Source organism: Dermacentor silvarum, chromosome 10 (assembly GCF_013339745.2).
Source record: "Dermacentor silvarum isolate Dsil-2018 chromosome 10, BIME_Dsil_1.4, whole genome shotgun sequence".
Taxonomy (NCBI): domain Eukaryota; kingdom Metazoa; phylum Arthropoda; class Arachnida; order Ixodida; family Ixodidae; genus Dermacentor; species Dermacentor silvarum.
In genome coordinates this window covers 21735005-21761438 of record NC_051163.1, presented here as the reverse complement: position 1 = coordinate 21761438, position 26434 = coordinate 21735005, and the positions used below count along the sequence as shown (strand labels likewise).

At 47.9% G+C, this 26434-nt stretch overlaps 2 protein-coding genes and 1 long non-coding RNA gene across 3 annotated transcripts in view; all 3 read right to left on the bottom strand.

Moving 5' to 3' along the window:
• LOC125940763 (uncharacterized) overlaps window positions 1-5825 on the bottom strand; it is a 48445-nt gene extending 42620 nt beyond the window's left edge. The window contains exon 1 of the mRNA XM_049657306.1: window positions 5469-5825. Coding sequence (XP_049513263.1) covers window positions 5469-5766 — 298 coding nt within the window. The 5' untranslated portion in view covers window positions 5767-5825. The remainder of the gene's footprint in view (window positions 1-5468) is intronic.
• A 1513-nt stretch (window positions 5826-7338) lies between these two features.
• Window positions 7339-18233, bottom strand: LOC125940713 (uncharacterized). Its single transcript, XR_007463914.1, has 3 exons — window positions 17665-18233; window positions 12413-12520; window positions 7339-8057 (listed from the first exon to the last, which is right to left on the bottom strand). It is a non-coding gene; the product is annotated as an uncharacterized LOC125940713 (long non-coding RNA).
• Window positions 18234-19938: 1705 nt separating this feature from the next.
• Window positions 19939-26434, bottom strand: part of LOC119430922 (ubiquitin carboxyl-terminal hydrolase 19-like) — a 29840-nt gene continuing 23344 nt past the window's right edge. Inside the window, exon 12 of the mRNA XM_037698385.2 lies at window positions 19939-26240. Within this exon, the coding sequence (XP_037554313.1) occupies window positions 25933-26240 (308 nt within the window). The 3' untranslated portion in view covers window positions 19939-25932. The remainder of the gene's footprint in view (window positions 26241-26434) is intronic.

The window sequence follows — 26434 nt, the reverse complement described above, 5'->3', positions numbered from 1 at the left end:
ACACGAAGCCCCGAGAATCACACGAGAAAAAACCGGCCTACAAGGTATATAGCGTTTTTCCCTCTGGACGGAACCCGACGGGACAGCGCACCGGGCGTGTATTCAGGGGCAAAACAAAAATGAGAAAGAAAGAAAGAAAGAAATAAGAAAGAAAAAGAGAAACGGAAGCTGTTTGCCTCGGGCCGACGCAGCCGCTCCGTTCGGTTCTGCGGACCGATAAGTCAGCAGTACAGCCGAGAGGGCAAAAAAACACACGCAGCAACTCCGAAGCGAGAAGCCAGGTGAAAAAAGCCGACCGCGCGCGCTCTGGCCGCAGGGGACGTAAGCACGCACAAGACAGAGACGAGAGGGGGAGAGAGAGAATGCGCAGAAAACAACGCCGAAAGAAGGAAGTGCGGCAGAACCTGACGTACGCGCGCGAACACGCCATAAACTACTAAGCCACAAAAAACAAGCGACGAGTGGTTTGCGCCGCCGTGTAACAGCAACCCCTGAAGGGCGGTTGAACCGCCGCTGAACCGCGCGTAGAAAGGGGGGCGATGCGAGCGGGCAAAGCTTGCTGTGGATGCGGTACAAGGGCAATTTCGAGAAACAACACACGGAGCAGAAAGAAAAAGTAAACAAAAGGAACCCAACAAGAGCGAACGCGCCCCAGCCAGCAGATAGGCATAAAACTATAGCGTTCCAAACGTCAACCACGCCCTCCTGCCGAAAGGTGGCAGCTCGTCGTGACGCAACGCGATGACGTCACCGTCCTTCGCGAAGTGCCCAAAGGTTCAGCGGCGCGCGTCGTCTGCTACAGGGGGCTGGCGGACTGGCGGCGAGCAAAAAAAATAAAGCCCGTATTGGAATAGTTGTATGTCATCTGTTCGTGTCAGTTTCAAAGGTGAAGAGCTCCGCATCTCTCGTACTGTTTGTAAGTTCCTAAGCGATGTGGAATGTTCCAGGTAGGAAAGATGACCGGCGAGATTAGCGGCGGCGTTGCTCCACCAAAGAAGACCACCAAGGAGACCCACTGCTTCGCTCCAAACTGCAAGTCGGGCTCTAAATTTGTGAGAAAGACAGCGGAATTGTTCCGCTGTCTGACAGCGGAAATGTTCGCCCCGGGCTGCTCAGTAGCTTGCTCAGTATCGGCGAAGTTTATGAGCAAGCCGTACACCGAAAAGCGTACGTCGATGAGCTCCTCGACATTGGAAATTTGCAAGCCGCACATGAGGTGCTCAGCGCCTGCGACATCGAGCAGCGCTGCGCTGCTACAGGGAAAAGAAAAGTGACTCGATGCTTATATTCTATATAGCAGGCTATGTAGCAAGAAAGTTCCTGCAAAGAACCAAGTGCTGCGATTGCTCAGGGACATTACTGAATTCAACAGAATGAGTAGGTCAGGGCTGTTGCTCCCTTCTGAAGCACTAAAAAACTGGTAGCATCGCTCGAAAACGCCTTCAAGCTGTGCTTCAGTTTAAATATGAGTTACGAAGGAACAGTATCGCCGACTTTGCATCCTTTCTGCAGCTGAATCCTCCAAATATCGGCTGTGAGCGGCACAAGAAAGAGCTAACAAAAGATGTGAAATTCTATTCAATTATGCTCCTTTACTTTCTTGTCAAGGACAAGAACATGGGGCGCGAAAGCAACAGGGAGAAGAGGAATCACCTGAAGCGGAGGCGTGTGCTGTGAATAATGTTATGATGTGGTGGACCAACGTTGAGACGTTGCTGGCGCGCTAGGCTATTTATGTTGGTGCATCTGCTGACTAAAGTTATGAGAGCGTTTCTTGTATTTTAAATATATTCTTGAATGTAGCCCAAGACGTATTGCTTTATTTATTGGAACCAAACAGTGAACCATGTGCACTTACCAACACAATTCGTCTCGTAACAACTTAAATACCGTAACTGAGGCAGCAATAAACATAATAGCTAGATTTCTCGAAATTGAAACATAAGAAATTACTAAATTTCACGTAAACACGTTTCCATATACCGTATAAAACCACTGCAGTATTGTGTTATGCATGGAAAGAAATGCATCTACGTATTTAATGCAATGGGCTGGAGCGCCGCATTTGTACCAATAAATGTGACCAATCGCCAAGCTAGAAAATTTACTTCAGCATTTCGTTTTTTCTGACTAGACGACAACAACAAGTTCCTCATTCTGGCTTGGCCTACACTGCTCAGAACGGTATTATAACGCGCACTTCAAAGATACAATCAGAGGCAAGCGATACTATCAGACACGCAGCTCGTCTACACAGCGCAGCCACCGTTGCGCGCCGCTGAACCTTTCTACTGTCCGCACGCGGGGCCCTCTGTCGGACCGTTTGACGGGCCTCCAAAACGTGGGGGTTGCGTGCAACTTTCGCGTCGCGTCGTCTGTTTGTGCTGCCGCGTCGTCTGGTGCGATTCTGTCGACGACGTCGTCTGCTCAAATTGTAGCAGACGAAATGACACTTGGGCCTGCTGCTGCTGCTATTGCTCCAGCTCCTGCAGGGCGCGGGGAGACGGTGACGCGCGTGGAACAATCGGACGACGGACGGACGGACGGCCGAGCGGTTGTTCACACATGCGCGTCATTGCGACGACAGAAAATAATAAAAATACGGGCAACGTTTGCGTCACATCGAAACAGGCACAACGTAACGCACGCCGAGCAAGGACGAGCGGTATTCGTGAGAAATAAAAGCGATGGAATGAAACGTCGAACAACGAGGAAGCAAAAACTACGGGGAAAGAAAACTACGGGGAAGAAAAACAAAACAAAAAGAGAATGCGACTACAGCGCGCCTGCGGCGAGCTGGCGGGCGTCAAGAGCGACGTTCCGTTCTGTTTGACTGGTTCGTCTGCTTTTGATGAGGGCCGCCATTGTTGTAGGGGAGGAGGGGAGGGGGCGAGCGTGCCTAGCGCCGCCGCTCTTGTTTTTTTTTTTTTTTCGTTTGTTTCGTTTCTTTTACCTGGTTCGCTCGCCGCTACAGGTATACTTTCCCGTCGTTGTTCCAACAACCGGCCTCAGTCAGGCGCCAGCGACCTGCTACTTCCCCCTCAGCTTTCCACTCTCTTTGAGCGCATGGTTCCGCAGCCACGTCACGATACGCACACTCGATTGTTATTACGCCCCGCGAGGTATGCGTAAACGCCTCAGCCGAGCGGCTCCATCGAGCGACTCTCAACCGGATAGGGGAAAATTACGCTTACGGAAGACGAAAGTAAAAGAAACAAAAATTTAAACAAATAAAATGAAGAGAAAAAAAAGGGCGAGGAGGGAGGATATAGAACCGAGAAAGCAGAATCTTATATAAAGGTCGGCATTCCGCAAAATCTTAAAGTACAACGCGTCTGCGAAGAGAATGCAGCGGCAAAACTTCGTGAATATATAGCCAAATATAAAAGCCGCCAAAATGGAGCCAAATGGTGATATGGAGAAAAACGAACTGCAACGGGGGGAAGGAAGCAGACGACCAGCAAGTAGCAGACGGCGCTGCGAGCCAGAAAAACAGATCTAGCAGACGAGAAGAAAAAAAAAATCGTCAGCGTCGTGATGATGCAGACAAGAAAAAGAAAAATAATGCTTCGCACTGGGAATCACGCGGATACGGGACGTTTTTGAAGAAAGAAAAAGACAAGTAGGAAGGAGTAAGCAGAAGAAGAAGAAAGACGCAGAAATGGCGGGAAAGGAGGCCAGGCCTGAGAGGATGAAACGAAACTACTCGTTCACGAGTCAGTCCGCTGATGCGAATTTGATTGCAGACGGCCGTAGAACGCCTTTTCTTTCCTCCAAGACTCGCTGTAGCTGCCGGCGTCGGTACAATGAGCAAGTACAAAAAGATAGAAAAAAAAAATCAGAACGGCCCCGCAATCGGAGAGTGGAGCGGTGGGAGAGAGGCTAGCATTATGAGACAAAGAAAAAGAAAAAAAAAAGAAAGAAAACCGGTTAATAAGGGTGTGCTTGCGAGCACTGGCTTTGAAGAGTCGCACCGCCGCCACTCGTCGCATACATGCATGGCCGCAAAAGAGCGCGCGCTTTTTTGTACATACTTGTTGACTCCAGAAAACCAACCGCACGAGCTTTGCTCAAGGCGCTGGTAGGTGTGCCTGATCGCGTGCAGTATTCGACAGTGCGTTTCGATATCGTACCTCATTTTACGTCGATCGTCAATCATGACGTCGTGTGCGAGGTATACGCATGCAGTCCCGGTGTACGGAAGTTCGCATTAAAAGCCGCATCAATCATAACAGCGTGCTGCCATTGACTGTTCGGCTCGTAGGTTCGTCGAAGCTATATTAATAATTATTCCTGTGGAAGCATCAATGTCCGCTACCTGTCCGATTGTATACTCGAGTTCCAACTGCGCAATGCGAATCCATGTTATACGTTTTACTATCTAGACTTTCACGTATATTACGACGTTAAGGACAGGTCAGGCGAAGCATGAGCATTCCGAAGAACAATTAAGCGGCTGAGGTTTGTGACACTGGCTACATTCGAAGTCGTGCAGGTAAGCGAGCTTCGGCGAACGATACGACACGAAGAGAGAGAGAGAGAAAGATGGGAGAGGAGGCACATATTACGGAGCCAATGTCGACGCGTACCCTGTAATGGCCGGGTATACGACGGGGTCGCTGACACATCCATTACGCTTTCATGACTGCCGACCCCCCCCTTCCCCTCCCCCCGTCGGCAGCGGCGGCAGAAGTGTGTTACCTGCGTTCTCTTCGGTGGTGTCCGCATTATCTTGCTCCGTCACGGCTTAGAGCGCAACTCCGCTTTGTACGCGCTTCCGCTAACGCACGGTCGTGGGGACGTCGCCGCGTTAAGCGACACACCCTCTCCCCACAGGAGACGGGGCGCGAATGACAAAAGAAAAGCCAAGAGAAACAAAAGCGGCTCTCTCAACCGCCAAAGGCGGCACTGATGCGAAACGTCTGCCGCATGCAGCAAGGCAAAGCTGTTGTTCGTCTGCTATACGCGCTCTGTCGTCTGCATCGGGGGCAGTTGTTCGTCTGCTACGCGCGCGCGCTGTTTGTGCCACTGTCGCCATGCTCACACGCCGGCAACAAGCAAGCACAAACTGCTCGAAAGGGGGGCCCCCCGAACAGACAACTCTCGGCACGGCGCTCCAAAAACCAGGTGGCGTGGAGGGAGGCGGTCGGCCGGACATCCGGGCAATTTTACTCGCTTTATCGGCCATTTCTTTGTTTGTCTCTTGTTTAATTTACGTCGCCCACTGTTTTTTCCCCTCTACGAAGTTCCCAGCTTTCGGCCCGAACGAAGCAGACGGCGCGCATAATACATGAGATAGCGCGCGGCGGCAGCTGACTTCGCGTCGACTGATGCGCGCCGCCGGCTTAATGAACGCGTAACACGATGTGTGCCGCATCGGAATTAGAGGAAGAGGGGCGCCAGTGCTGAGAAGGGCGGCCTATCGGGCAACGATCGTCTTTTTTTCATCCGCTACACGCATCGCTTACCTGGTTTGCGAAGAGGCAGCAGCGGGCGAAGCGTGTTGCTCCTTCCTCTCGACGGGCGACGTCTGCTTGCGGTGCAACTTAGCAGACGACAGTGGCGGGAAGACGCCGGCAGACGACGGGCAGGAAAAACTCGGGGACAGACGAAACCGCTGCGGCTAGCGAAACAGTACCTGGCCGATACGTTGATTAGCCTGGCCACGGGACCGCCCACACCTGCTGCCGACAACGACGGGATTGCACAGATACCGGAAAGGTGCTTGTAGCGAAACTCAAGTCCGGCGGCTTCCTGTAACACCATCACGTACTGCGCATTCGAAACCAAAATCTCCAATGACGCGCGGCGCACGCTCCGCGTGCCGCGCGCAATACAAGTACACCTACTCCCACGTGCGGCGCACGGCCGGCGGCGCTCACGATGCGAGCCGCGGTGCGGCGCCAGCGTCGAGAGTCACGATTGGCCCGCTTTCGGAGAGAGAATTGCGTGACGTCACGCGGCTTGTGGGGGGGTGCAACGCGTCGCATAAGGGGAGACCGGTTCGCGCCGCCCATTGGTCACAGTCCGCGGCGTCGTCAACTCAAATCCGCAGCCAGGATAGTAGCGGGAATTTTTTTTTTTATTTGGTTCTTGTTTCGTTATTCCGCTTCCGACAACAGCGCGAACAGGCGGCAGTTAGCAGGCGAACGACGCGACGAAGTTGCAGAAGAGCAGACGCTGCCTCTGTGTCGTCTGTCGATCCAGCAGCACGGCAGTACTCTGGAGGAAGCGATCAAATTAGGACGGCACACTGAGTAGAGTGATGGACAGGTTTTGATGGACGCCCCCCAAACCGACGCCAGCAGCGCTACGTGAATGCCAAGGGAAAAGAAGCAGGCGTGTATGTCCCGGGCATCTGAAGCACCCGGCGAAGAAGAGATGGGCTTTGCAGGAGAGCGCTCGGCCGAAGCGATCAATTTGACGCAGACGTGAGCTGCTGCGAAACGGCGCTCGGTGCCGTACAAGCGCGTTGCCGCAACTTTTGTCGGCGCGACACGACTGCGAACACGCACACGTGACCGGTGGTCGCCTAGCAACCGTTTCCACTGTTTTGACTCATAGCGGGCCGTCGACCCGATTTAAGCGAGAGCGTACACTTCTAGAATTCGTGCCGCGGAGGTAAAAGACACAAAGGAAAAACCTGCATACGAGACCGGAAAGTGAAGCTGGCTGCAGCCGAGAATCGATGATCACGGCGCGCCCCCGCGGACCGTCGCATCGATGTTGCGGCATACAAATGCGATGGATGCATGGAACTAAACACAAGGCGGCTGGAATTGCATTAGCCTCGTGTGAGCGCTTGTAAAACAGTGAGGGCCCCTGGCATCCGCTTTTTATTTGGATGGAGTCATTTCTGAGTGCATGGCAGCGCTTCCAGTACGCACTGCCGCGTTGAACGAACGAAGGGTAAAAAAAAAAAAAAAAAAAAAAAGCAGCCTCTTTTTCAATTAAAGTATAGGATATATAGATCAAGTGTGCGTGTGTACACTTGCACTCAATAATTACACAAATATTAGTCGGCACTGTATTGTCAATCACTTTTCCGTTGCGAAATGTTCAACAGCAACGTGTTCGAATTGTGTACAGTTCAGTGACTGTTGATACACAATTGAAAATATATTGAGTCAACAATTCATAAACCAAGTCATTTCTATGAGGGAGCTAACATACAAGTCGAAGGCGCAAGATTAATTAACTTTGATGTATACGTATAGAATGACTCATTAAGAACTATAAGACACAGTCGTCTAAGCTATAGTGATCGAGTCAGTCCTGGAAACCGAATAAGAGGCATCGTTTATTGCCGCTTATGATGCACATTACACACAAGATCTCTTCAAAATATCACCTATACTCGCAATAATTACCTGCATGCGGTCAATTAAACTGTATCACCAGTGATTTTAATAAAGAATACAGAATCATTAAAAATCTACCGTGTCAGATATCGAAGTTCTGCCCCATCAGTCGGATTACTTGAACTCGCAGTGCCAAGTTAACAACTTTATTTACACTAATTAACTTTGTAATCATTCGCTGTTAGGCTAATCGCATTGTATAACCAAAACATGACGAGCAATAAAGCCATCTTCATTTAGCAGAAATCGTGCACTTTGCACAAGTTTCGAGCAATACATTCTCAACATATGTTTCAGTCAACGGTTATCGATGCTGTGGAAACTTTCACTGAATATTTAAAACCACTGCTTACAATTCACTGCCTGATTTTTAAAAAATTATTGGCGGGAAAAAATTAACGCAGAACATCGTTTTCTGACATTCGCACCAAAAGCGAGGCGCCGATCTTCAACGTGACATCAAAGATGGCGGTGTGATGAATGAACTGCGTAACTAACTAACCAGCTAACTAACTAATGAATGTGACAACAGTCAGTACAAGCGCTCGGGGCCCCGGTGAGCACTTTATAGATTCACTTGCTTTCTTCCACGTCGCTCTCCTTCGCCTCTTTGTCAGCTTTCGATTTGCCTCTGCTTCTCTTCGATTTTCTTCGCTTTGGTTCTGGCAGCGATTCGTCTTGGCTATCGGATTTTACCTGCATCGAAACATGTGCGACGGACATGTAGCCCACGGCTGGTTTTGAAAAACGCACACTCTCAGACACGCACACGAGGCACACACATATGCACGCTCTCTCAGAGAAAAATTGCTGAAATACGGGACGAGAGATTAGCCCTTCCACGTGGACAAAAACCCATATCCAATATTGCCACATGACATTATGGGGGTCCCATGTGATATGAGAACCCCATATCACACGGAACCCATATGGGACCTCCGTGGGTCCCATACGGTGGTCCATTCCTATATATTCCCATTCCCATATAGTCCATTCCCATATATCATATGGTGCTTGTCCCGTGTGATCTTCATATGAGCATATATACAGGGATCCCATATAACACCCGTATGATTCCTATATATCATAGAAAACGTGCCTCCATATGATATACTGGATCACACAGGATTTTATATGGGGCCCCCATATGTCCATATGGGATTATTGAATATAAGGCCTATGTTCTTTTTTTTTCTTCTTTTTTTCGATAGTGATTTGTGGACTGTAACTTAAACTGTCAAACATAACCAACCGTCTTTTTTTTTTTGGGGGGGGGGGGGGGGGGCTACGGTGTCTAATTCTCGAGGGATGAAATGTTAGTACGCTGTCATAAGGGGTGGATATTCGACCTAACGTCTGCTTTTATTACCCCTTTGAGGTAGGAATTAAACCGGAGCAGCTCCCTATATGACGCCTCTTGCAGTCACGGTATACTCCTTCAGGACGTTTAACTTCGGCCTATCGAGATACGAGCAAAACAATCAAGTCGAATACTGCACACCGCCAGGGCAATCGGTTACCTGATCGCGCAAACGGCCACCCGGGCGAGGGCGCCTGCTCCGCTGTTGCACGGGGCTCAGCTGGGGCGCCCTGAGCGCCGCGCTGAGCCGCATCGTGTGCAGCAGCGGCACGAAGGACTGGCACACGCCCGAGTCGCGCGCGTACTGCCGGTAGTAGCAGCTAAGCAGCGGGCCCCGGTACGGGTTCCCGGCCGCTCCCGGGCCCAGACACTGCCGGCACAGAAGGGCACCGCTAGCGGCCTCCGGGGCAGCCGTCCCGATGCTGACGTTTTTAGGGAGCTTTAGAAAAAGTAGTCCAAAAGTTAGGGAGTTTAACCGGCCGGGCGTTTTCGGGAACACTACAATGCGCGCCAATTTCTAAATTCCCTAATAGAAAGCTTTAGAAAACGCTTGCGCACGCTATGTTCGGAAACTCCCTATTGGGGAAGCTTTTTGGTAAATTTTACAACTCCTCGTTGGGTGCGCCATTTCCAAAACTGTACTGTCCTAATGTGGAGTTTTACACGTTTTCTGAAACAGCCTTAAAGGGAGTTTTACAAGTATACCATAACCAGCGTTTTTATAAAGCGCCCTATTAGGGAGTTCGGAAGGCTTTGAACGCCATATCAGTCTAACTTAATATAATGCTTGGTTTCAATGTCACATTGAAAAGCCTCTGGTAGTCAAAATGAATCTGGAGGCCCTCACTAAGGCACCCGTCATGGCCATCCGAAGAACTCCCTAATGAGAAATTTTCTAAAGTTACATTCAAGGGAAACTTAGAAAAGTGCGTAATCACAGCTCCAACGAAGTTTTGCATGTAGCACACGCAATTTAGCGTGTCCAAAAAATAAAGCGTTAGCGACAACAAATGCATGTGAGCAGAACCCATACCGCTTTCGTTCTTTTCTACTCTTTAATTTGCATTCATATTGCCACGCGCCGGACTGCAACGTCTCTCAAATTTGAATTTCCTATTTCTAGAACTCCCTAACAAAGGGACCTCTTAAGAGACAACACTAGATCAGATTGTAGTGGTATAGTGTTCTTTCAGAACTCAATTATCATATTCATTTCGATGACGCAAATCCTTTACTACACAAAAAGCACAGAGAATAACGACAACGATAACGTCAACGATGGCACCTAACGACGACACACTGCGACGTGACGACACCACTACAACGACACTTCTTTGACTTACGACATCTTAGACAGCGTAAAGCTGTTCTTGTGAAATTAGCAGAAAAAATGTCTGCTACGCACACTGCCTGCACACAAACGCACTTCACTTGCCGGGCCACCGTAAAGACAGACGAGTGTTGCAACGCAGGTGGCGCCACCTCATGACACTGACGTCAACTAATGCACAAGCAACTACCAACGCATCGTTTGTGTGCTTCCTACCTGCTAATGCAAAGGCGTCGTCGGTAGCGTTAATTAGCCACATGCTGTATTTCATTTAACGCAAAGAAAATCCGGTGTCGGCCTCCGCCGCCGCCGGCGGCGTGTTCCGATCAGATAAAAACGATCCCAAACCACTACCACGCAGTCCCTCCGCGTGGCGCAAAGGTTACTGAACTAATTGAATTTCTCAAAGTAAAATGCGCAAGAAAATTTGTAAATACCGATTTACACACAACCTACACACGTGATAGCGTCTGATTGTAACATAGTTACGCGGAAACTCACACAAATCCCTTTTTCCTTACTTACGGGGGTATGAACCATTGATGAGTCACTGAGCTGTAAGACTGAGGCTGTATACAGCCTCAGCCTTACGGGGTATGAACCATTGCACTGCGTTGCACTGCCGCCGGGATCGGCCCATCATTGTTTCTATCGGGCTCCGTGTCGCAGAAAATCCGGGTGTCGGCGTCAACGTCGCCCGATAACGCTGTCGCGTTCCACTCTTAAAGGCGGAAGCTTAAGCGTCCTCCCAGTTTTTTTTTTTTCTTTTATACTTCTTCCGAGGGGACACTCAAGCAACGCAGTAACGCTTCTCAGGCGTTGTGGTTTCAAAAAGCGCCAGAATTTAGATGTGGGTATAATAGCAGTGCAGTCGTCTACGCTTACTGTGTTTCGGAATTCCACAAACGGAAACAGCTCCGAGCGTCCATGACTCCAAGAACCCACGTCCCCGCATAGCTAGCTAATGCAGCGTTCTAGCTTGTCGCAAAATGCATCACCGTTTCCGGAATAACGGGCTACCGGTTACGTAGACGCCGGTAACAACGCTGGTAGTGCCATCTTGTGGCACAGAGTTTAACCACAGAAGACTAGGCGCTATTATTGCTGTGACCAACCATATTCTATCTGCCGGCTAGTGTAAATTGTAGGCAGCAACATAATCGCTAAAATGGTACCTTTTCATTTCTTTTTTCATTTGATAGAAACACCAATTTAACACAAAAAGAAATATGTTTAACTCTTGTAAACCTACTTATCACGAGTGAAAGGTCTGTTTGGCTTGGTTTTGCAAAGGCTATGCACACAGTGTTTTATTAATGCACGCTTCCGCGCTTGGCAAGCTTCCATATAACGTGCTAATCTGGCCTAGAGCACTGCACGGGCCGATTTTTGCGGCCCGGGCCCGGCCCGGGCCCGTTTTTACATTGGGCGGCCCGCCCGAGCCCGATCAAAACTTTTATGGCGAGACCCGGGCCCGGCCCGGGCCCGGAAATAATCTACGTTACCCGCCCGGCCCGGCCCGCCATCCCTTTACCTTAAGCCCGAGCCCGGCCCGTACCCGGCCCGAGACCAAAAAATACATGTTTTTCAGAGTTGAGAAGCCCGAGAATAACTCGCAGACAGCCCGAGCCCGGCCCGGGCCCGCGTCAAAAAACCCGAGCCCGGCCCGGGCCCGGGTCAAAAAGCACACACCGTGCCCGAGCCCGGCCCGAGCCCGTGAAAAAACTCCTCTACCCGGCCCGGCCCACGGGCCGGGCCCGGGCTTTCGGGTAAGCCCGAGCCCGTGCAGTGCTCTAATCTGGCCTCCCTTTGATCCGGTGTTTCAGCAGCCAACTTTGCCTTTGCTTGAGGTTTCGCAGCTTGCCGTCTAGCTATATCTACTGGATGATTGGATTCAGCCTGTCACTTGCGCTGAAGTGCACACACAGACGGCCCAGCCGGCACGCCATCCATGGCGAGACTGAGAGACCAAGCGCCGGCGAAGCAGCCGTTAACTTTTCGCCTAGTCACATGGTACCGCAGCGGCGAGGCTCCGAGCGAGCGCAGCTCAGACGCCTCTCCACAGCGGATCACGCGGCGTGACGTCACACCTACCACACTTGCGCTCCGGCTGTTCGCGCACCGGCCGCTCAAGGTCATTGCGACGCGATGAATGACCTTGCGAGACATGGCGTAGTAGAGCTTTCGCTCTAAAAACGTGTGCGCCGCATTCTAGTCGGAAAAAGTGACACAACATGTCGCTAGTGTTACCATTCGCATGTCCGGTAGACCGGTATTCCGTAAATGGCGACATCTTATACAGACAGCTAAAGCTCTCCATTACTGCCTCGCGCAGTAAAAGGGAAGAAGGTGTATACGTACACTGTCCTTTGATTTTTCCTTAGGTGCTGCCGATGGGCCACTGTCGTCCCTGGCGTAACGAGCCCGCCCCCTTTTGAGCCTCTGGCACTTGTCAGCTTCCTCCGTGACCTAGGCATAGAACAGTGGTAGTAGTTTATTGTTTTCATTTGGCAAATAATAACAAACTAAATCAAGTGAGGGACCCCGGGTATACCCTAACTGTCCCACCTTTCAAAGGACCATGCTCAACTGTCACAGAATGTCACAAACTGTCACAGTTACAGAATATCTGGCAAGAGAAGATAAGCACAGTGGAGGACGGCAGGGAACTTAAGGGTGTGATGAAATTACGAAGTTTTCAGATGTAACAGAACTAAACATTTTATTAGCAGCTCCGAACTAATTTTAACTTTCTATATCATTGTATTATTCGTTTTCAGTAGCATACTCAATTCGTTCCGTCTTTGTTCTTTTCATTTTCCTGTATGTTGTGTAGATGCTTTTTTGGCTATTGAAAATTGTAATTTTCAAGTCTTTCATTGCTAGGAATAGTATTCAGTCATTTGCTGTGTTTTGATCATTAGTAAGCTATACTAATCTATTATATTAAGCTATTAGTAAGTAAGTAAGTAAGTTATACGGACATTCCCCCCAACGCCTCAGCGCTTCTGCCCGTGTACTGCAGCAACTTTCTCCGACGCAGTCGCACTGTTTTCTCCATTGGCCTGTTCCTTAAACGAAAAGCTGTTGTGCTACCTTTCGCTGCTACTGACATTACGCAAGGCAGCAGCAATCTCTGTGTCGAAACCACTTCCCTATCCTGTGACACTGCTTCGAGGAGAATGCCTGGGCAATGTGGAAGCCATTGCCCCGATTTCCAACGCCGCAAACTTTCAGCCCCCCCCCCCCCCCCCCCCCCCCAGTCGCCAAGTAGTCTACAGCCTCTACCTTGCCCTGCGCGGCCGTTTGGGCGTGTCGGCATAGATTTGTATGGGCCACTTCCCCTAATAACTGCTGGTAACCGTTGGGCCATCGTCGAAGTTGAGCATCTCACACGATACGCCGAAACCGCCGCCCTCCCGGCATCTACAGCGCGCGACGTTGCGTCGTTCCTCCGCAGTTTTATCCTCCGCCACGGTCCACCCCAGGAACTGTTCAGTGATCGGCGCGTCTTTTTGACCGAAGTCGTTGAGGCCATCCTCGATCAGTGCCGTGTTGTTCATCGCACAGCTACCGCCTATCACCATCAAACCAAAGGGCTCACTGAACGCTTCAGCCGTACGCTCGGCGACATTCTTGAAATGTATGTCGCCTCTGACCCCACATTTTAGGACATCATCCTACCCTTTGTTACCTACGCATACAACACCGCGATATAGAGCGCCACCGGTTTTCGCCATTTTTCTCATTGTACGGCCGCCATCCGTCGCACACTATCGACACAATTCACCCGCCCCGGCCTGATGCATCCGAGTGCGCGCCCGTTTCTGCCGCTGCGAGACGTGCTGAGGAGTGCCGCGAACTCGCACGGGCCTTAACTTCATCTGGCCAGGAGCCATCGACGCGCCCACTTTCCTTTTTGGCACGCTTGTGTGGCTGTCAGAACGTTCCTGCCAATGCAGCTGGTCTCTCTTCGATACTACTATGGTGGCTAATACTACTGCCAACGCCTCGTAGAGGAGGCGCTGCTACTGCCCAAGTACGAAGGCCCTTATACTGCATCATCGAGCGCACATCTCCAGTGAATTACGTCATCGAACCAGTCACGCCGTCTTCAGACTCTCGCCGCCGGGGACGAGATATTGTACATGTGCAGCGCTTGAAGACATATACTGCACGACCCACTCATCGTGGTGTCCAGGTCGCCCTCGGCGAAAGAGACCACCTAGAAACATGGTACGCGCGAGTGGCGCATGGCGGCGCCAGCGGTCGAGCACTGGGCTTGGGCGCAAATAGAAACACGCATCCAGGTCGCCAGGACGGCTCTTTTTCGGTCCCGGGGGTAATTATAGTGAAGACGACGAACGCTGGCCAATCACAATCGCCAGCATAGCGCACGGGGTTCGCCGCTCGCGCTGGGACTCTTGCTGTTACTTGACCGCTGCGTTAGCCGCTCTCAGCCCACAGCCAATAAACCTCTTCACACATACATGCAGAGTGTCTCGGCGAACACTTCCAAAAATTTTTAAAGGCTGCTTGTGGCAGATAGCAAAATTCTAGTTCATGAGCTGGTCTACTAGAAGAGGCGGACATTACTTGTACCAAAAATTGAAATAGAATCGACTAATTAACAAATATCACTAGTTTCTAACTAATTACCTTATGGCCTATATTGCAATTTACAAATTCTAGTCGTGGACTTCGCAAGGCGGATACACTTGGAACGAATTCTCAGTATGACACCAGTTTCGAGATATCAATTCCCAAACTTTGCGGAGAGATGCATTGGCGTTCCAGTTACTTTCTTAACAAAACGTCGTATTGATTCAGGCACAAAAGTAGCGGGAACGCAAAGTTCGGAAATTAATTTCTCGAAGCTGGTGTCATCCTGAGATTTTGTTCCAAGTGGATCCGTCTTGCGAACTCCACGGCTACAATTTATAAATTGCAATATGGGCCCATAAGGTATTACTAAAGAACTTAATTAGTGAATGTTTGCTAATTAGTCGATTATGCATTTCAATTTTTTTGTGCAAGTACTGTCCACCTCTTCGAGTAGACCAGCTCATGCACCAGAATTGTGCTGTCTGCAACAGGCAACCTTTCAATAGTTTTGAAAGTGTTCGCTGAAGCACCCGGACCCGGTATATAGACGTTTAGTGGTTTGCTCATTCATTTAGTCGTTCGCTCGTTCATTCGACTATTCGTACGGCCACTATATGTCTCTGAGGCGCACTTGCTGTAGGGCGCTTAGGCAGGTTCGATTAATTACGTAATGGGACAACAAATAGTGCCTAAATATCAGCGACTGCAACAAATATACGCATTCAAGCGCACCATTCCTTCAATAAAGCTAACAGGTTTCTCGAAGGTTTCGGCTACTGCTTACATTGACAATCATTGTCAATGTTTTCTGCATATCTTTTTACCTGGCGCATCTAGTGGCCGAGACACTGTCTTGCACTCGCGGTTTCGCGAGTGCTAGAAGACTGATTTCATCTTGTATGGACGCAGAGTCCTGATTCGATGATTGGCCTCGCGTATTTCTGCCGGCTTTGAGGCATGAGAGACATAATAACACCAGCACCCATCACCGTGCCTTTGCACGTGCTTAGAAGATTGGCAAGCACGCACGAAGACTAGCACGTAGACGCTACTGTAGCTTGTAATGCTCTATCGAACTTTCAGAGCAGCGATCGCTCGTGCCCTCTGCCAGCCATTGTGCGTCATAGGTTATACGCGTCGTGAATTCACCTGGTAAAGACGGCGCGGATTGTTTGGGTTAATGAGGGCTTGCTGGAGGCCGGGATGTTAGCGTTCGATCGTAAACGTGTTATTTACAACCATTCACAACAAGATCTTGCGATACGCGCCACGCGCTTGACAAATGTTGCGTACCTAATTGTAGCGTTCGCGATGCATTCGGAGTCGTCATGGGACGGCGTTAGCGCTTGTTTAGATACTTTTTTTTAAAGTAGTTAACAAAGGAGGAACAGAAGCTGCAGTTACTAAATTATAACCCTTCGTATAGAAATTATATGCAGTACACGAAGTTACTAGGAGCTAGAAAGCCAACGCGAGCGCCCTAAGCCTTGCTATGCGTGCATTCACTCTGCGAAAGCTCGTCTGCTACGCTGAAGCATAGTAGGCGGCGCCACGGTCGAGGAGGGGGAGCGAAAGAGAGGAGAAACGAGGAGGAGCGAAGGCGGAGGAGGAGAGTGTCGCTACCACGGGTCGCTACTTAATGAAGTTAGTTTCAAGGGTTTTCACTAGCAGGTCACTAGCGCGCTCCGACAGCGAGGAGCAAGGAGCCAAATTTACTAATGTGAGTCCGTGTTTCCGTATGGATATGGCGGAAACACTAAAAAATCCGCTACATGATCACGTGCTGGGCCGACTTTAAGACTTCCATTATACCTCCATATTCCGTCCTCGTCACTTTTCGGCCATCGTTTTTTCTGTTCGCTCTACTTTCCACGTGCTCTCCGCGCGCTCGGAGGCTGGAAATTTCCGCTTTTCCTACACCACGTGAAGGCCAATGTTCCAAAAGCCTTTCCTTTGTGTATTTCTTGTGACTAGGCTTCAAAATTGTCACGTGACGCTGCTTCCTGGCCATTTTTTCTTCCTCAAGGTACTATAGATGAGTCTTTTGTGCCGGCCATCGGCAGAATAGCGCCGAGGAAACGTTGCCGGCACTATCGCCCTAACTGGCAGGAAGCAATAAGTACATGACTAAGATGCCGGCATGATGTTACAAAATCTACACTGTGCTATAGCATCCGACAGGCTATTCTTGTAACCTAACATAACCAAGCACGTTCACCGTGCGTTCACTGTCCCGACCACATGTATATATAGGCTGCCGCGTCATTGCTCGGCGAAAGAACAAGGGGCAGTGAGGCAACGTTACTAGAACCAGTGACGCGCACAATGTGACAACAACCAGCCAATCATTGAACACTGTCGGCAAACACTTATGCGGAGCGCCTGTCAGCTCCCAAAGTTGCTTCCTCCATTCACAAGACCGTGCTTCACGGCGGTGATGTTAGCATGCGGAAAGTTGCAACGGCGGTTGCCCAACGCATCTGTAAAATCAGCCAGCACTGTAATGTACCCCCTTAAAAAGTGAAAAAGGGTGTACATGTGTCTATAAGGGTGTGAGTTGTAATTGTTGTCCATAACTCACAGTTTCAGGGTGCGAGTTATAGACACATTTGCACCCTTTTCATATAACTCACACCCTAAGAGTAGGCAGCCTTTGTGCCCCTCTCGGTGGCAGTTGCTAGCCTGCTCCTTCCCTATTTACCTCTCTGGCCATACAATGCCCAGAGAGGGAAATGCCAAGAAAGGGAAATACGGAAGGAGCAGGCTGGTAACTGCCACCGAGAGGGGCACAAAGGCTGCCTACTCTTAGGGTGTGAGTTATATGGAAAAGGGTGTAAAGGTGTCTAAGAGTGTGACTTATATGAAAAGGGGTGTGAATGTGTCTATAACTCACACCCTAAAGGGTGTAAACGTGTTAAAGAGTGTAACTGTGTTTATGGACACACTTACACCCTTTCTCACTTTTAAGGGTGGAAATTATTTTACTGCGAGGAACGAAGCAGGCTAACCTTTTGGAACCAATCGGGCATCACGCGGTCCCTGTACTTCTGGACGGACTGCTTGATGCACACCGGGCCCTGCGGCAGGCTCGGAATGTGCGGCACCTGATCGGTGGCCGGCTGCCGGATGTCGTTATACGCTGTCTTCTCGCGTCGCGGGAGGGCATGACGTCACCGTCGTTCGCCTGAGCAGGCAATACAACAGCAGCGACACTTTTGTTGCCAACGGGTATGCGATGTGTGGCCGGGGCTCGTCTCTCTCGCTGGGATGTGCGGCGGCCTTCGAGAAAGCGTAGAGCAGCGCGCCGGATAGAGAGCGGAGCTCTGCGGACCACGGGCCGGGGCGTGGAAGACACCTGAGCACACGACTGTCTGGCAGGCGGTCCGATGGAGACGCGCTGCAGTCGTGGAGCGGGTTGCTTCCGACGCGTTCGGCACGATTTTGTCCCGCCTGAGGAACTTGCCTAGCGGCGGTTCGCCGGAGAAGTGTAACTGCTGACGGGCTTTGAGGGGGACGGCAGGCGTGAATTTTGCGTGAGAGCCGAATGAGCCCCACCGGGGCCTCGCTTGCTTGCTTGCCTTCGAGAGTGGCTCGTACCCACTATGGGGGATTGGTCTGCTTCTTCTGATGACGATGATGGCCTCGTACCCAAACTGGAAACGCAAGGATTTCCAGATACTATGGCTCGTACCCAAACTGGGGGATTGGCCAAGATTTGTGTGCTTAAACTTTTACTTAACGTTTTGAAGTATTACCTACTTGATTTTGACCTTTCGCAAGTAGTTGAAGAGCATACCAGGATGCGGGTACGTCTAAATCGATTTTAGATCTTTGTTTTGTTAGTGGATGCATTTTTCTAATGCCCACTGTGAAGTAGTCCCTGGCATTCCCGATCACCGTGCTGTATTGCTTCATGTATCTTCTGCCACTACAAATGAAATCCGAAAAACTTCAACGTTTCCTAACTTTTCTAAAGCAGGTGACGTGTCAATAATAGATGTCCTTTATTTTCATTTTGATTACTTTGCCAATAGTTCTGAAAACGTGCATATTCTTTGGCACCGGTGTAAGCATATTGCGAATAGTTGTATGCGTTTTGTGCCAAACATTGTTAAGAAAAAAAACAGCAAGAATCCAAGGATTTCCAGGGAGACACCGAAATTACGGAGGCATCTAAAAAAGAAAAAAAATCTTGGTCCAACGATACATATTGTGCAAATCTAATTTCATATTTGTCCTCTGAAATTAAGAATCAAGTAGCCATAGACAAAAAGTGTTACTATGGGGAATACAGAAAGCTGTACCGGGAGTTTTTCAGGCTGCTCTACAATTTTCTCTATGACACTTTGATAATTAGGACAGTACTTCTCGATTTAATTAATTAATTACAATTAGCTAATTAAATCTCTATCGAAAAAATTACTGGTGGCTACTCCACTGCACTGGAAACAATACGCACTAGGTTTGCTTCGCGTATCACCGTTCTTTTTTTAAATCGTGCTGCGCAATAGCTGGGACACCCTGTATATATTAGCGACCTGAAGGTCCACGACTAATACCAACAATTGATAATTTGCCACAAGGACCTGTGTGTGAAAGGATAATTTGGTGAATGATGGGGAACTATAAATATATATATTGTCGACCTGAAGGTCCACAACTCATACCAACAATTTATAATTGGCCAGGGATCAGGTGGAACTAACAAAAAAGTGTGGCAACACTGACATTGTGTTGTATTAAACCAAAAGCTATATTTGCCTACTTACCTCAACTTTGCACCTGGCTGGATTTCTTGCCTCTATGTGACATTGGGGCCCCATAGGTGGTGCCACAATAATTTCAATGCAAAGCACTCTGCCTTTTCCTGCCACCTTTGCACCTGTGGTCTGTTTCTGACCTCTGGCAGAGAGGTCGACGACACTGCGCCGCGTCAGTAATATGGGACTTCCGACACATGATGCGCCCTTCCGTTCAAGTGACGAGTTAATAATTTCTTTCTGCCCCCCCCAACTCCAAACCCTTTAAGGTGCCCCGATGCACAGGCATTTTTGCATTTCGCCCCCATCGAAATGCGGCCCACTGCAGCCGATTTCATCCCACGACCTCATGCTTAGCAGCGCAACACCACAGCCGCTAAGCCACCGCGGCAGGTATTCTAACAGTTTAGCAGGATTTAGTGCTCCTCTAATTGAAGCCCTGAAGAGAACCAAATATAGGAAGCCACCTAAAGTTCCATAAGCCATTTAGTTTATCCAAAAGATCCACTGCATACAACCAAGTCCAATGTTCATGCACTGGATTTTATTGACAAAACAACAAGATTCACCGCTGGGGTAAAAATATATACAGCTTTGGTACAAGGCAGGCTTGTGCACAGAATGATGCATGTCGAGCTTGCGACTTGAGTGCTAGTCGACACTAACAAAGCAAAGAAGCAACACTGTTGTTGTAAAAAGACAACACTGTCGTCAAAAATGAACATCAAGACAGGAGGAACAACAAAGGAGAAAGGACAAAGAGAAAACAAGACGTTCACATTCAAACCATCACAAAAAGTGAAACGGAAGTACAATTCACAGATGGCAATGAACATGTTCACTACTACCTAGCATTTTACTAAGGCGGGTTAAGTGGCAAGCAGCATAACAACTAAAATCTTACTTTACCGACTTGGGAAGCATCTACAGTGGCTAGAACAGAGCTGACATCAATAAAAGTGGGATGTCCCTAATACTACACTAGCCTGTTGCAGTGTTGTTCAATTAGGATTTTGAGAGGACAAAGCATTTATGTGTCAGAAGAAACATGCCTGTAACGCAAATCAAAGCCAGAAAGAACTTGGCACAAATGCACATGTACACAAACTCTTTCTTACTAATGCCGAGGTGGCCATAAATAATCTCAAAATTCATAGACGATTGCATCCGCTTCCAGGTTTCTTAAGCTTTTTTGATGACAGCCTATTGATGGATATTCTACACATTACTGATCAACACAAACCTCTGAATAATGTGTCTGCACTTTAGTTATTTTTATTGCAAAGCTTAGACATTTTTCAGTGCAGCCTAGGAGAACATTGAGGTGGAAACAAACTTTAAAATACCTCTATACTATAAGCAATATCCTTTTCATTTTCATCAGACAAGTACAGACCTTGTTGCCACTTTAGATGTCGTCACTTAGCTTATAGACAAGAACTTCAATATAACAAAGACAAATATATAAGAAATTATCTGATACAATGCGGTAAAACTAAAATTTCGTGAATTTATTTCCGCCGACATCAGTCTGTATGCTTATAACAAATATTGGATGTAACAGAAGTAATTTCGTGCAGAATAGGGCGTCATTATAAACAAGGTTTGACTGTTAATTTGCAGCTTTTAACATGTGGCTTAAAAATTACACCAACTTTAAAGAAAGAAGACAACCAAAAGTTAACACAAGTCAGACCTAACTAGCCAGCTGCCATTTCACGAGAAGTTACACATATTCAGGCACAAACTGAACCTTGCAGAGCATGCTTCATGAGAAATGTCTTATCGTAAAATGCATTGTGTGGCTGTCAATCAAAGCTAACAAGACCAGCACTGCAAGCTAAGACAGAACAAGGCTGAAGTCGCTAACTCTCCTGGTTATCATACACTAGGTTAGAGAAGAGGCAGTGTAGTATGGCATTTCATTTTGCTAACTAGAAGTATTCAGTCAGTATATTTATAAAAAAAAAGCACTCAAAGACTCTCAACACAACACTTCGGTGCTTCAAATGCGGTGTGACTGCCTACAATTTCTGGCCTCCCAACCTGCTAGCACTCACACCACAGGATAATCTCAACAAAGCTAATTAAAAGAGAAATATGCATGGAGAACCGAGAGGGTCTTAAACTTATCTTCTACCTCAGCCTTGATCACATCTACTCTGAAACAGAATATACCAACCTGACATTTCAAACTTTGCTTGACCATGCAGCCCTCCATCACAGACTAAGCATCATGCCTCAATGACTCGGTACTACTCTCAGCCTATGATGGCAACAACGCCAGAAATTGCCTATGCATAAAACTATGCATATACCTGTTATACCAAACCAAGAAGACAGATTCTAAAAATCGGAGCACTGTTCACCACCTGTTAAGAGCCCCCCCCCCCCCCCCAATTTACTTGGGGGCTCTTAACACAGCATGTTTTGAAATTGACCCGAGTCATTGTGCCAAGTCACATCGGCGAGTGTGTTAAGAGCCCCCCCCCCCGATTTACTTGGAGGCTATTAACATAGTTTTAGAAATCGACCTGAGTCTATCAAAAGCACGAAGCATGCGCCAACACAAACTTTCAGCCACACATAATACTTCGCTAATGAGCTCTTATCCTGAAGCAATGAAATACGGTACAAGAACATGAGGCTGTTAAACTTCCATGAGGCCAAAAGTTAAGCTACCATCCGTGTGAATTAAGGAATTCCTAAAGAAAAAGAATACTGCTTGAAATGAGTAACAATCAGATCCACGAAGGCTTCAACTTCAATAATGTATATAGCACGCAGCCCACATGCACTTTTATTAAACACCGTGAAATCTTTGTGACTTATAGGTTGCTGACGGAAGCCAAAAGCTTATCTTTTCTCTCGCACCCACTGATGCATGTCAGCATGCAACATGACCGAAGCAACACGACAGTCACAGGCCAATGACAGTGTTTTGGATGGAACTCTTCCATAGATAACTTGAACTTTTACCTGACATAACAAGAAGCATAAAGCCTCACAGTAGTGGCAGGAAGTTCTGCGCGTGGAACCCGAGAACTATAAGGCATGAAAAATAAGGGAGGAGGAGATGTGCGCATTCATGAAATATTTTCGAGAACTAGGCCTTCGCTAACCTAATGAATTAAACCACACCGAAAGTGACATTGCAAATGGCGGCACCGTTAACACCGTCAAAAGTTGACCTGACCAAAATGGGGAACTGCCGAGATTGATAACAGATGCATTCAGTTGAGAACACAGCGCCAGTAATGTCACCATTGGCGTTGGAGAATATGTGAGCCTGCAAGATGCTCTCTGGCTTAAAATGCAAAGCCATATAAAAAAAAATTTAACAAACAGTAGCAGTTATACACAACCATAAATAACATCACTAACAGTGACATCTCCAGCAGTGGCACCACAGAAATTGTTTAGAGAATACAGCCCCCAGTACTATCAACTCACTGGCGTTGGAGCTGGGAGATGCTCCTTGCTTTAAATACCAGCAAAGTTACACAACAAAGTTACATAAACAAGAGCAGTAATAATACACTGCCTAAAGTGACGTTGCCAAGAGCGAATGTGTTTATTCCAATACGACCGCAGTGTCATCACCTCAATAATTTTGGAGAATATGCATACAGTCGACTTCCGTTAATTCAAACCTGGCAGGCCCAACGAACTTGATCGGATTATCTGGCGGGTCGAATTAAGCAAGATGTAGAAAAAACACCAAAACACAACGCTGATTTATTTGGCACTATGAGCAAAATTCTAACGTACCCCTGAAAGAAAAAACGCGTGCCCACTTACTGTATGTCCAATGGAGAAAACTAATGCAGAAGTGGCATTAAAGCTCCTAAACAAATTAGAAATCTAACGCAATTTTTTTGCGACAAAAATGGGAGAGGGTCTCATAAGTGTTGCACAATGACGGCCGGTATCGTAAAGTAAGCTTCACTGCAAATTATTTCAAGTCAGCTTCGCCGCAAAACACCTGTGTTATGCGGTAAAGTAAACGAACGCTGCGAAGGAAGTTTTATTTTTGAATCTGACTGCACTGCAATTTATGGCTAAAGTGTCTTGCAATTTAGGCAATTTATGGCTAAAGTGTCTTGAAAACAAAAGGTGCTTGTTAGAATCGGGTAAATACCATAATCAGACATTGCGAGTTACGGTTATTGTTTGAAAATTTTCCTAGGGCAGGCTGAAGATTAGTTTTTTATGGGAGATGATGAGTCAACGCATTCGCTGTCTGCTATGCTCCGCCGAGACGGACGCTACCACTAAAGGGCTCGCTATTGGGATCATCATAGGGGTCAGGCGTGTGCATGCTGACTGGTCAATTTCAAGTTACCCAGCGAAGGCCAATTTCAGGATAGAAATATAGAAAATTTGGGCCCATAGAAATGCATGGGCACCAGCCAGGACCTTTGGTTGGGATCGAATTAACGAAAAATTAAATTAACCAGAGTCGAATTAACGGAAGTCTAATAAAATTTAGGGATGCTTTCCTGCCCCTGGCCCCAACACCAGTGGGTTAAAGAAACTAATTTGCATACACAGGAGCAGTTAAACACTGCCAAAAGTGACATCATCAAAAGTGTTCAGGCAAGAATACTGCCCCAGGGCTGTCATGTCGACATTGAAGAGTATGTATACATGAATGCAGAGATGCTTCCTACCTTAACACTACGGACATACAAAAACCAATTTACATAAACCAGGAGCAGTTTTTTCTGGCTAAGGAAGACTCATTGCCATCATTCCCCTCATCAATACTGAAACAAGCATCAAAACAAACAACGACTTGTTGTAAGAAAAAAAAATTATAATAAAGAAACATTATTGCTTCTCTATTACTTTCCTCAACCAAACAACAAGGTAGCGCTGTAATACTTCCGTTCACACAGGGCACTTAAGATTGGGATCGATTTTCTCGATTGTGATTGGCTCCCTTCTACAGTTTGCACAAAGGAGCCTAAAGGTGATTTTGAAATTCGATAACTGTTGGGCTCGAATACGATCTTAAGTGCCCCGTGTAGCACTGGTGTAACAGTTGAAAAGGCTGATCCTTTTGTCTTTTCTATTTATTTCTTTTTTTGCTGTGATGAAAGGATGCACTTAGCTTCCACACCAGCTTCTGCCCTGCCAGCGAGCACTGCCAGTTGACATGAAACTGCATGAGCACATTTTTTGCAAGTGTCAGGCTGCACTCATCGCAAAATAAGTCGCCAGCGCTGCTTCAATCCTTACATATAATGAAAGTAAATTCCTCAGCTCCTTCTATGCTTAGCAGCAAGGGCTGCTCATGTGCATAAGAAGGAATGCTGGTGATACAATGATGATCTTTTTTAAACTGGTGAGCTGAAACACTGTCTCAATGCAATGGCTCTTGTCACTGCTAAATTAGCAAGTGTTGACTATATTAAAAACGATGGCACAGCACTCTTAAATAGTTGGTAAAAAACTGTGTAGCATTTTCAAAGCTGTGCGTTTTCTTCTTCAATGCCATAGAGCCCACAAGAGATCTCTCTGGAGCATGAAGTCACATATCACTTAATCATATAAACAAACAAGTAAGACTTGGACTTGTACTGGCCTTCCAAGACTTTTGTGCAAGCAATGAGATGGTTGCATAAAAGGAAGGAGGAGAAAAAAAAAGAAGGGGGAGGGGGGGGCAACAATTTTAACAGCATGCAATTGAAAGAATATTTGAAATTCTGCAAGCAACCTTTCCCTCAGTCGTGGCGTGGTGGTGTCTTTCATCGGAAGAATAAATAGAAAAAAATCTTGCCTGCAAGATTCTGTTAGCAAAAATTTATGTTGTTGATTTGAACAGGTATGAGGGCTTTCTGTACTTCACGAGTAAGCTCCAATATTTTGTCACGAATTAATTGCAAAATTTTATGTCTACTACGACATAATGAAAGGTGCTACATTGCCAATAAAATTGCACCAACAATCTCTTGAAGTCTCTTTCACAAGGCTGGGATCCACCATCTTCACGACACCACGCTGTACTCAGAAAAGCTTGCAAGGAGACCTTCAAATAGCCCCAATTCACATATTGTGAATTGCCTACAACCAGGCCTGAGGGTGATGGTTGTAGCTAGCTTGCATTCATGTTTTCAGCGTGGATTTCACACACGCAAAAAAGAAACGAGAAGTGCTCGGCCAGTCTCAACCAGAGCTCGTCCGGTCTACTTGTTCCTTTCTGTGTGTGTGCTTATCAAGTCTGCGCTGCAAACATGATCTCGCAAGTTCCAGCCACCAACCAGTCTGCCTCACTGCACTAACTGGTTGTAGATAATTTCCCCATGCCGAATTCGCAGCACCACCAGGGCTTGTTTTGGCCTTCCGTACATTTCCAGAAGGAAAACGATGAAGGCAAAAAGCAGCTGCTTTAGAAAATAAGAATAGAAAAAGAAAGGAGAAACAAAACACGCCTCACAAAGGAGAAGAAAAGCAACAATTTCAAAACCACCTAGAGTGAGGGGGGGTCACTGATGCCCCAAGCCCCAGCCATCAGTCAGGGCAGTTCATGTCTTCCTCCTCGTCCATCGCCGAGTCGTCGGACGTCTCGCAGGCCTGCTTGTTGTTGTTGCTGTCGCTGAGGCAGGCCAGCTCCTGGCCCAGCAAGTTCTCCTGGTCTTTCACGAGTTTCTGCGACTGCACGGGCACGAGCCTCGAGGCGGAGGGTGAGGCGCGAGGCACCACGGTTGGCAGCTCGAATGGGACGCCCCGGCGCCGGTAGAACAGCATGTACGCCGACGCAGTCACGACGCGAGGGTCCGACACGTCGACGACGCGGCTGTCGTCGAACAGCCGCCAGCCTGTCAATGTCGAGAGGGCTTACTGCAGCTACGACGCCAAACCTGACACTGTATTGCAGAACCGTTATTAAAGTGAAAGCCTTAGATGGTTCATGGGTCGAAAATTTTACCGCCCAGAGAATTTAATGGCACCAAAATTGATGGCATCAAAATTGATGGTGCCACCACTGATGATCGAACCCAAGACCTTTGGT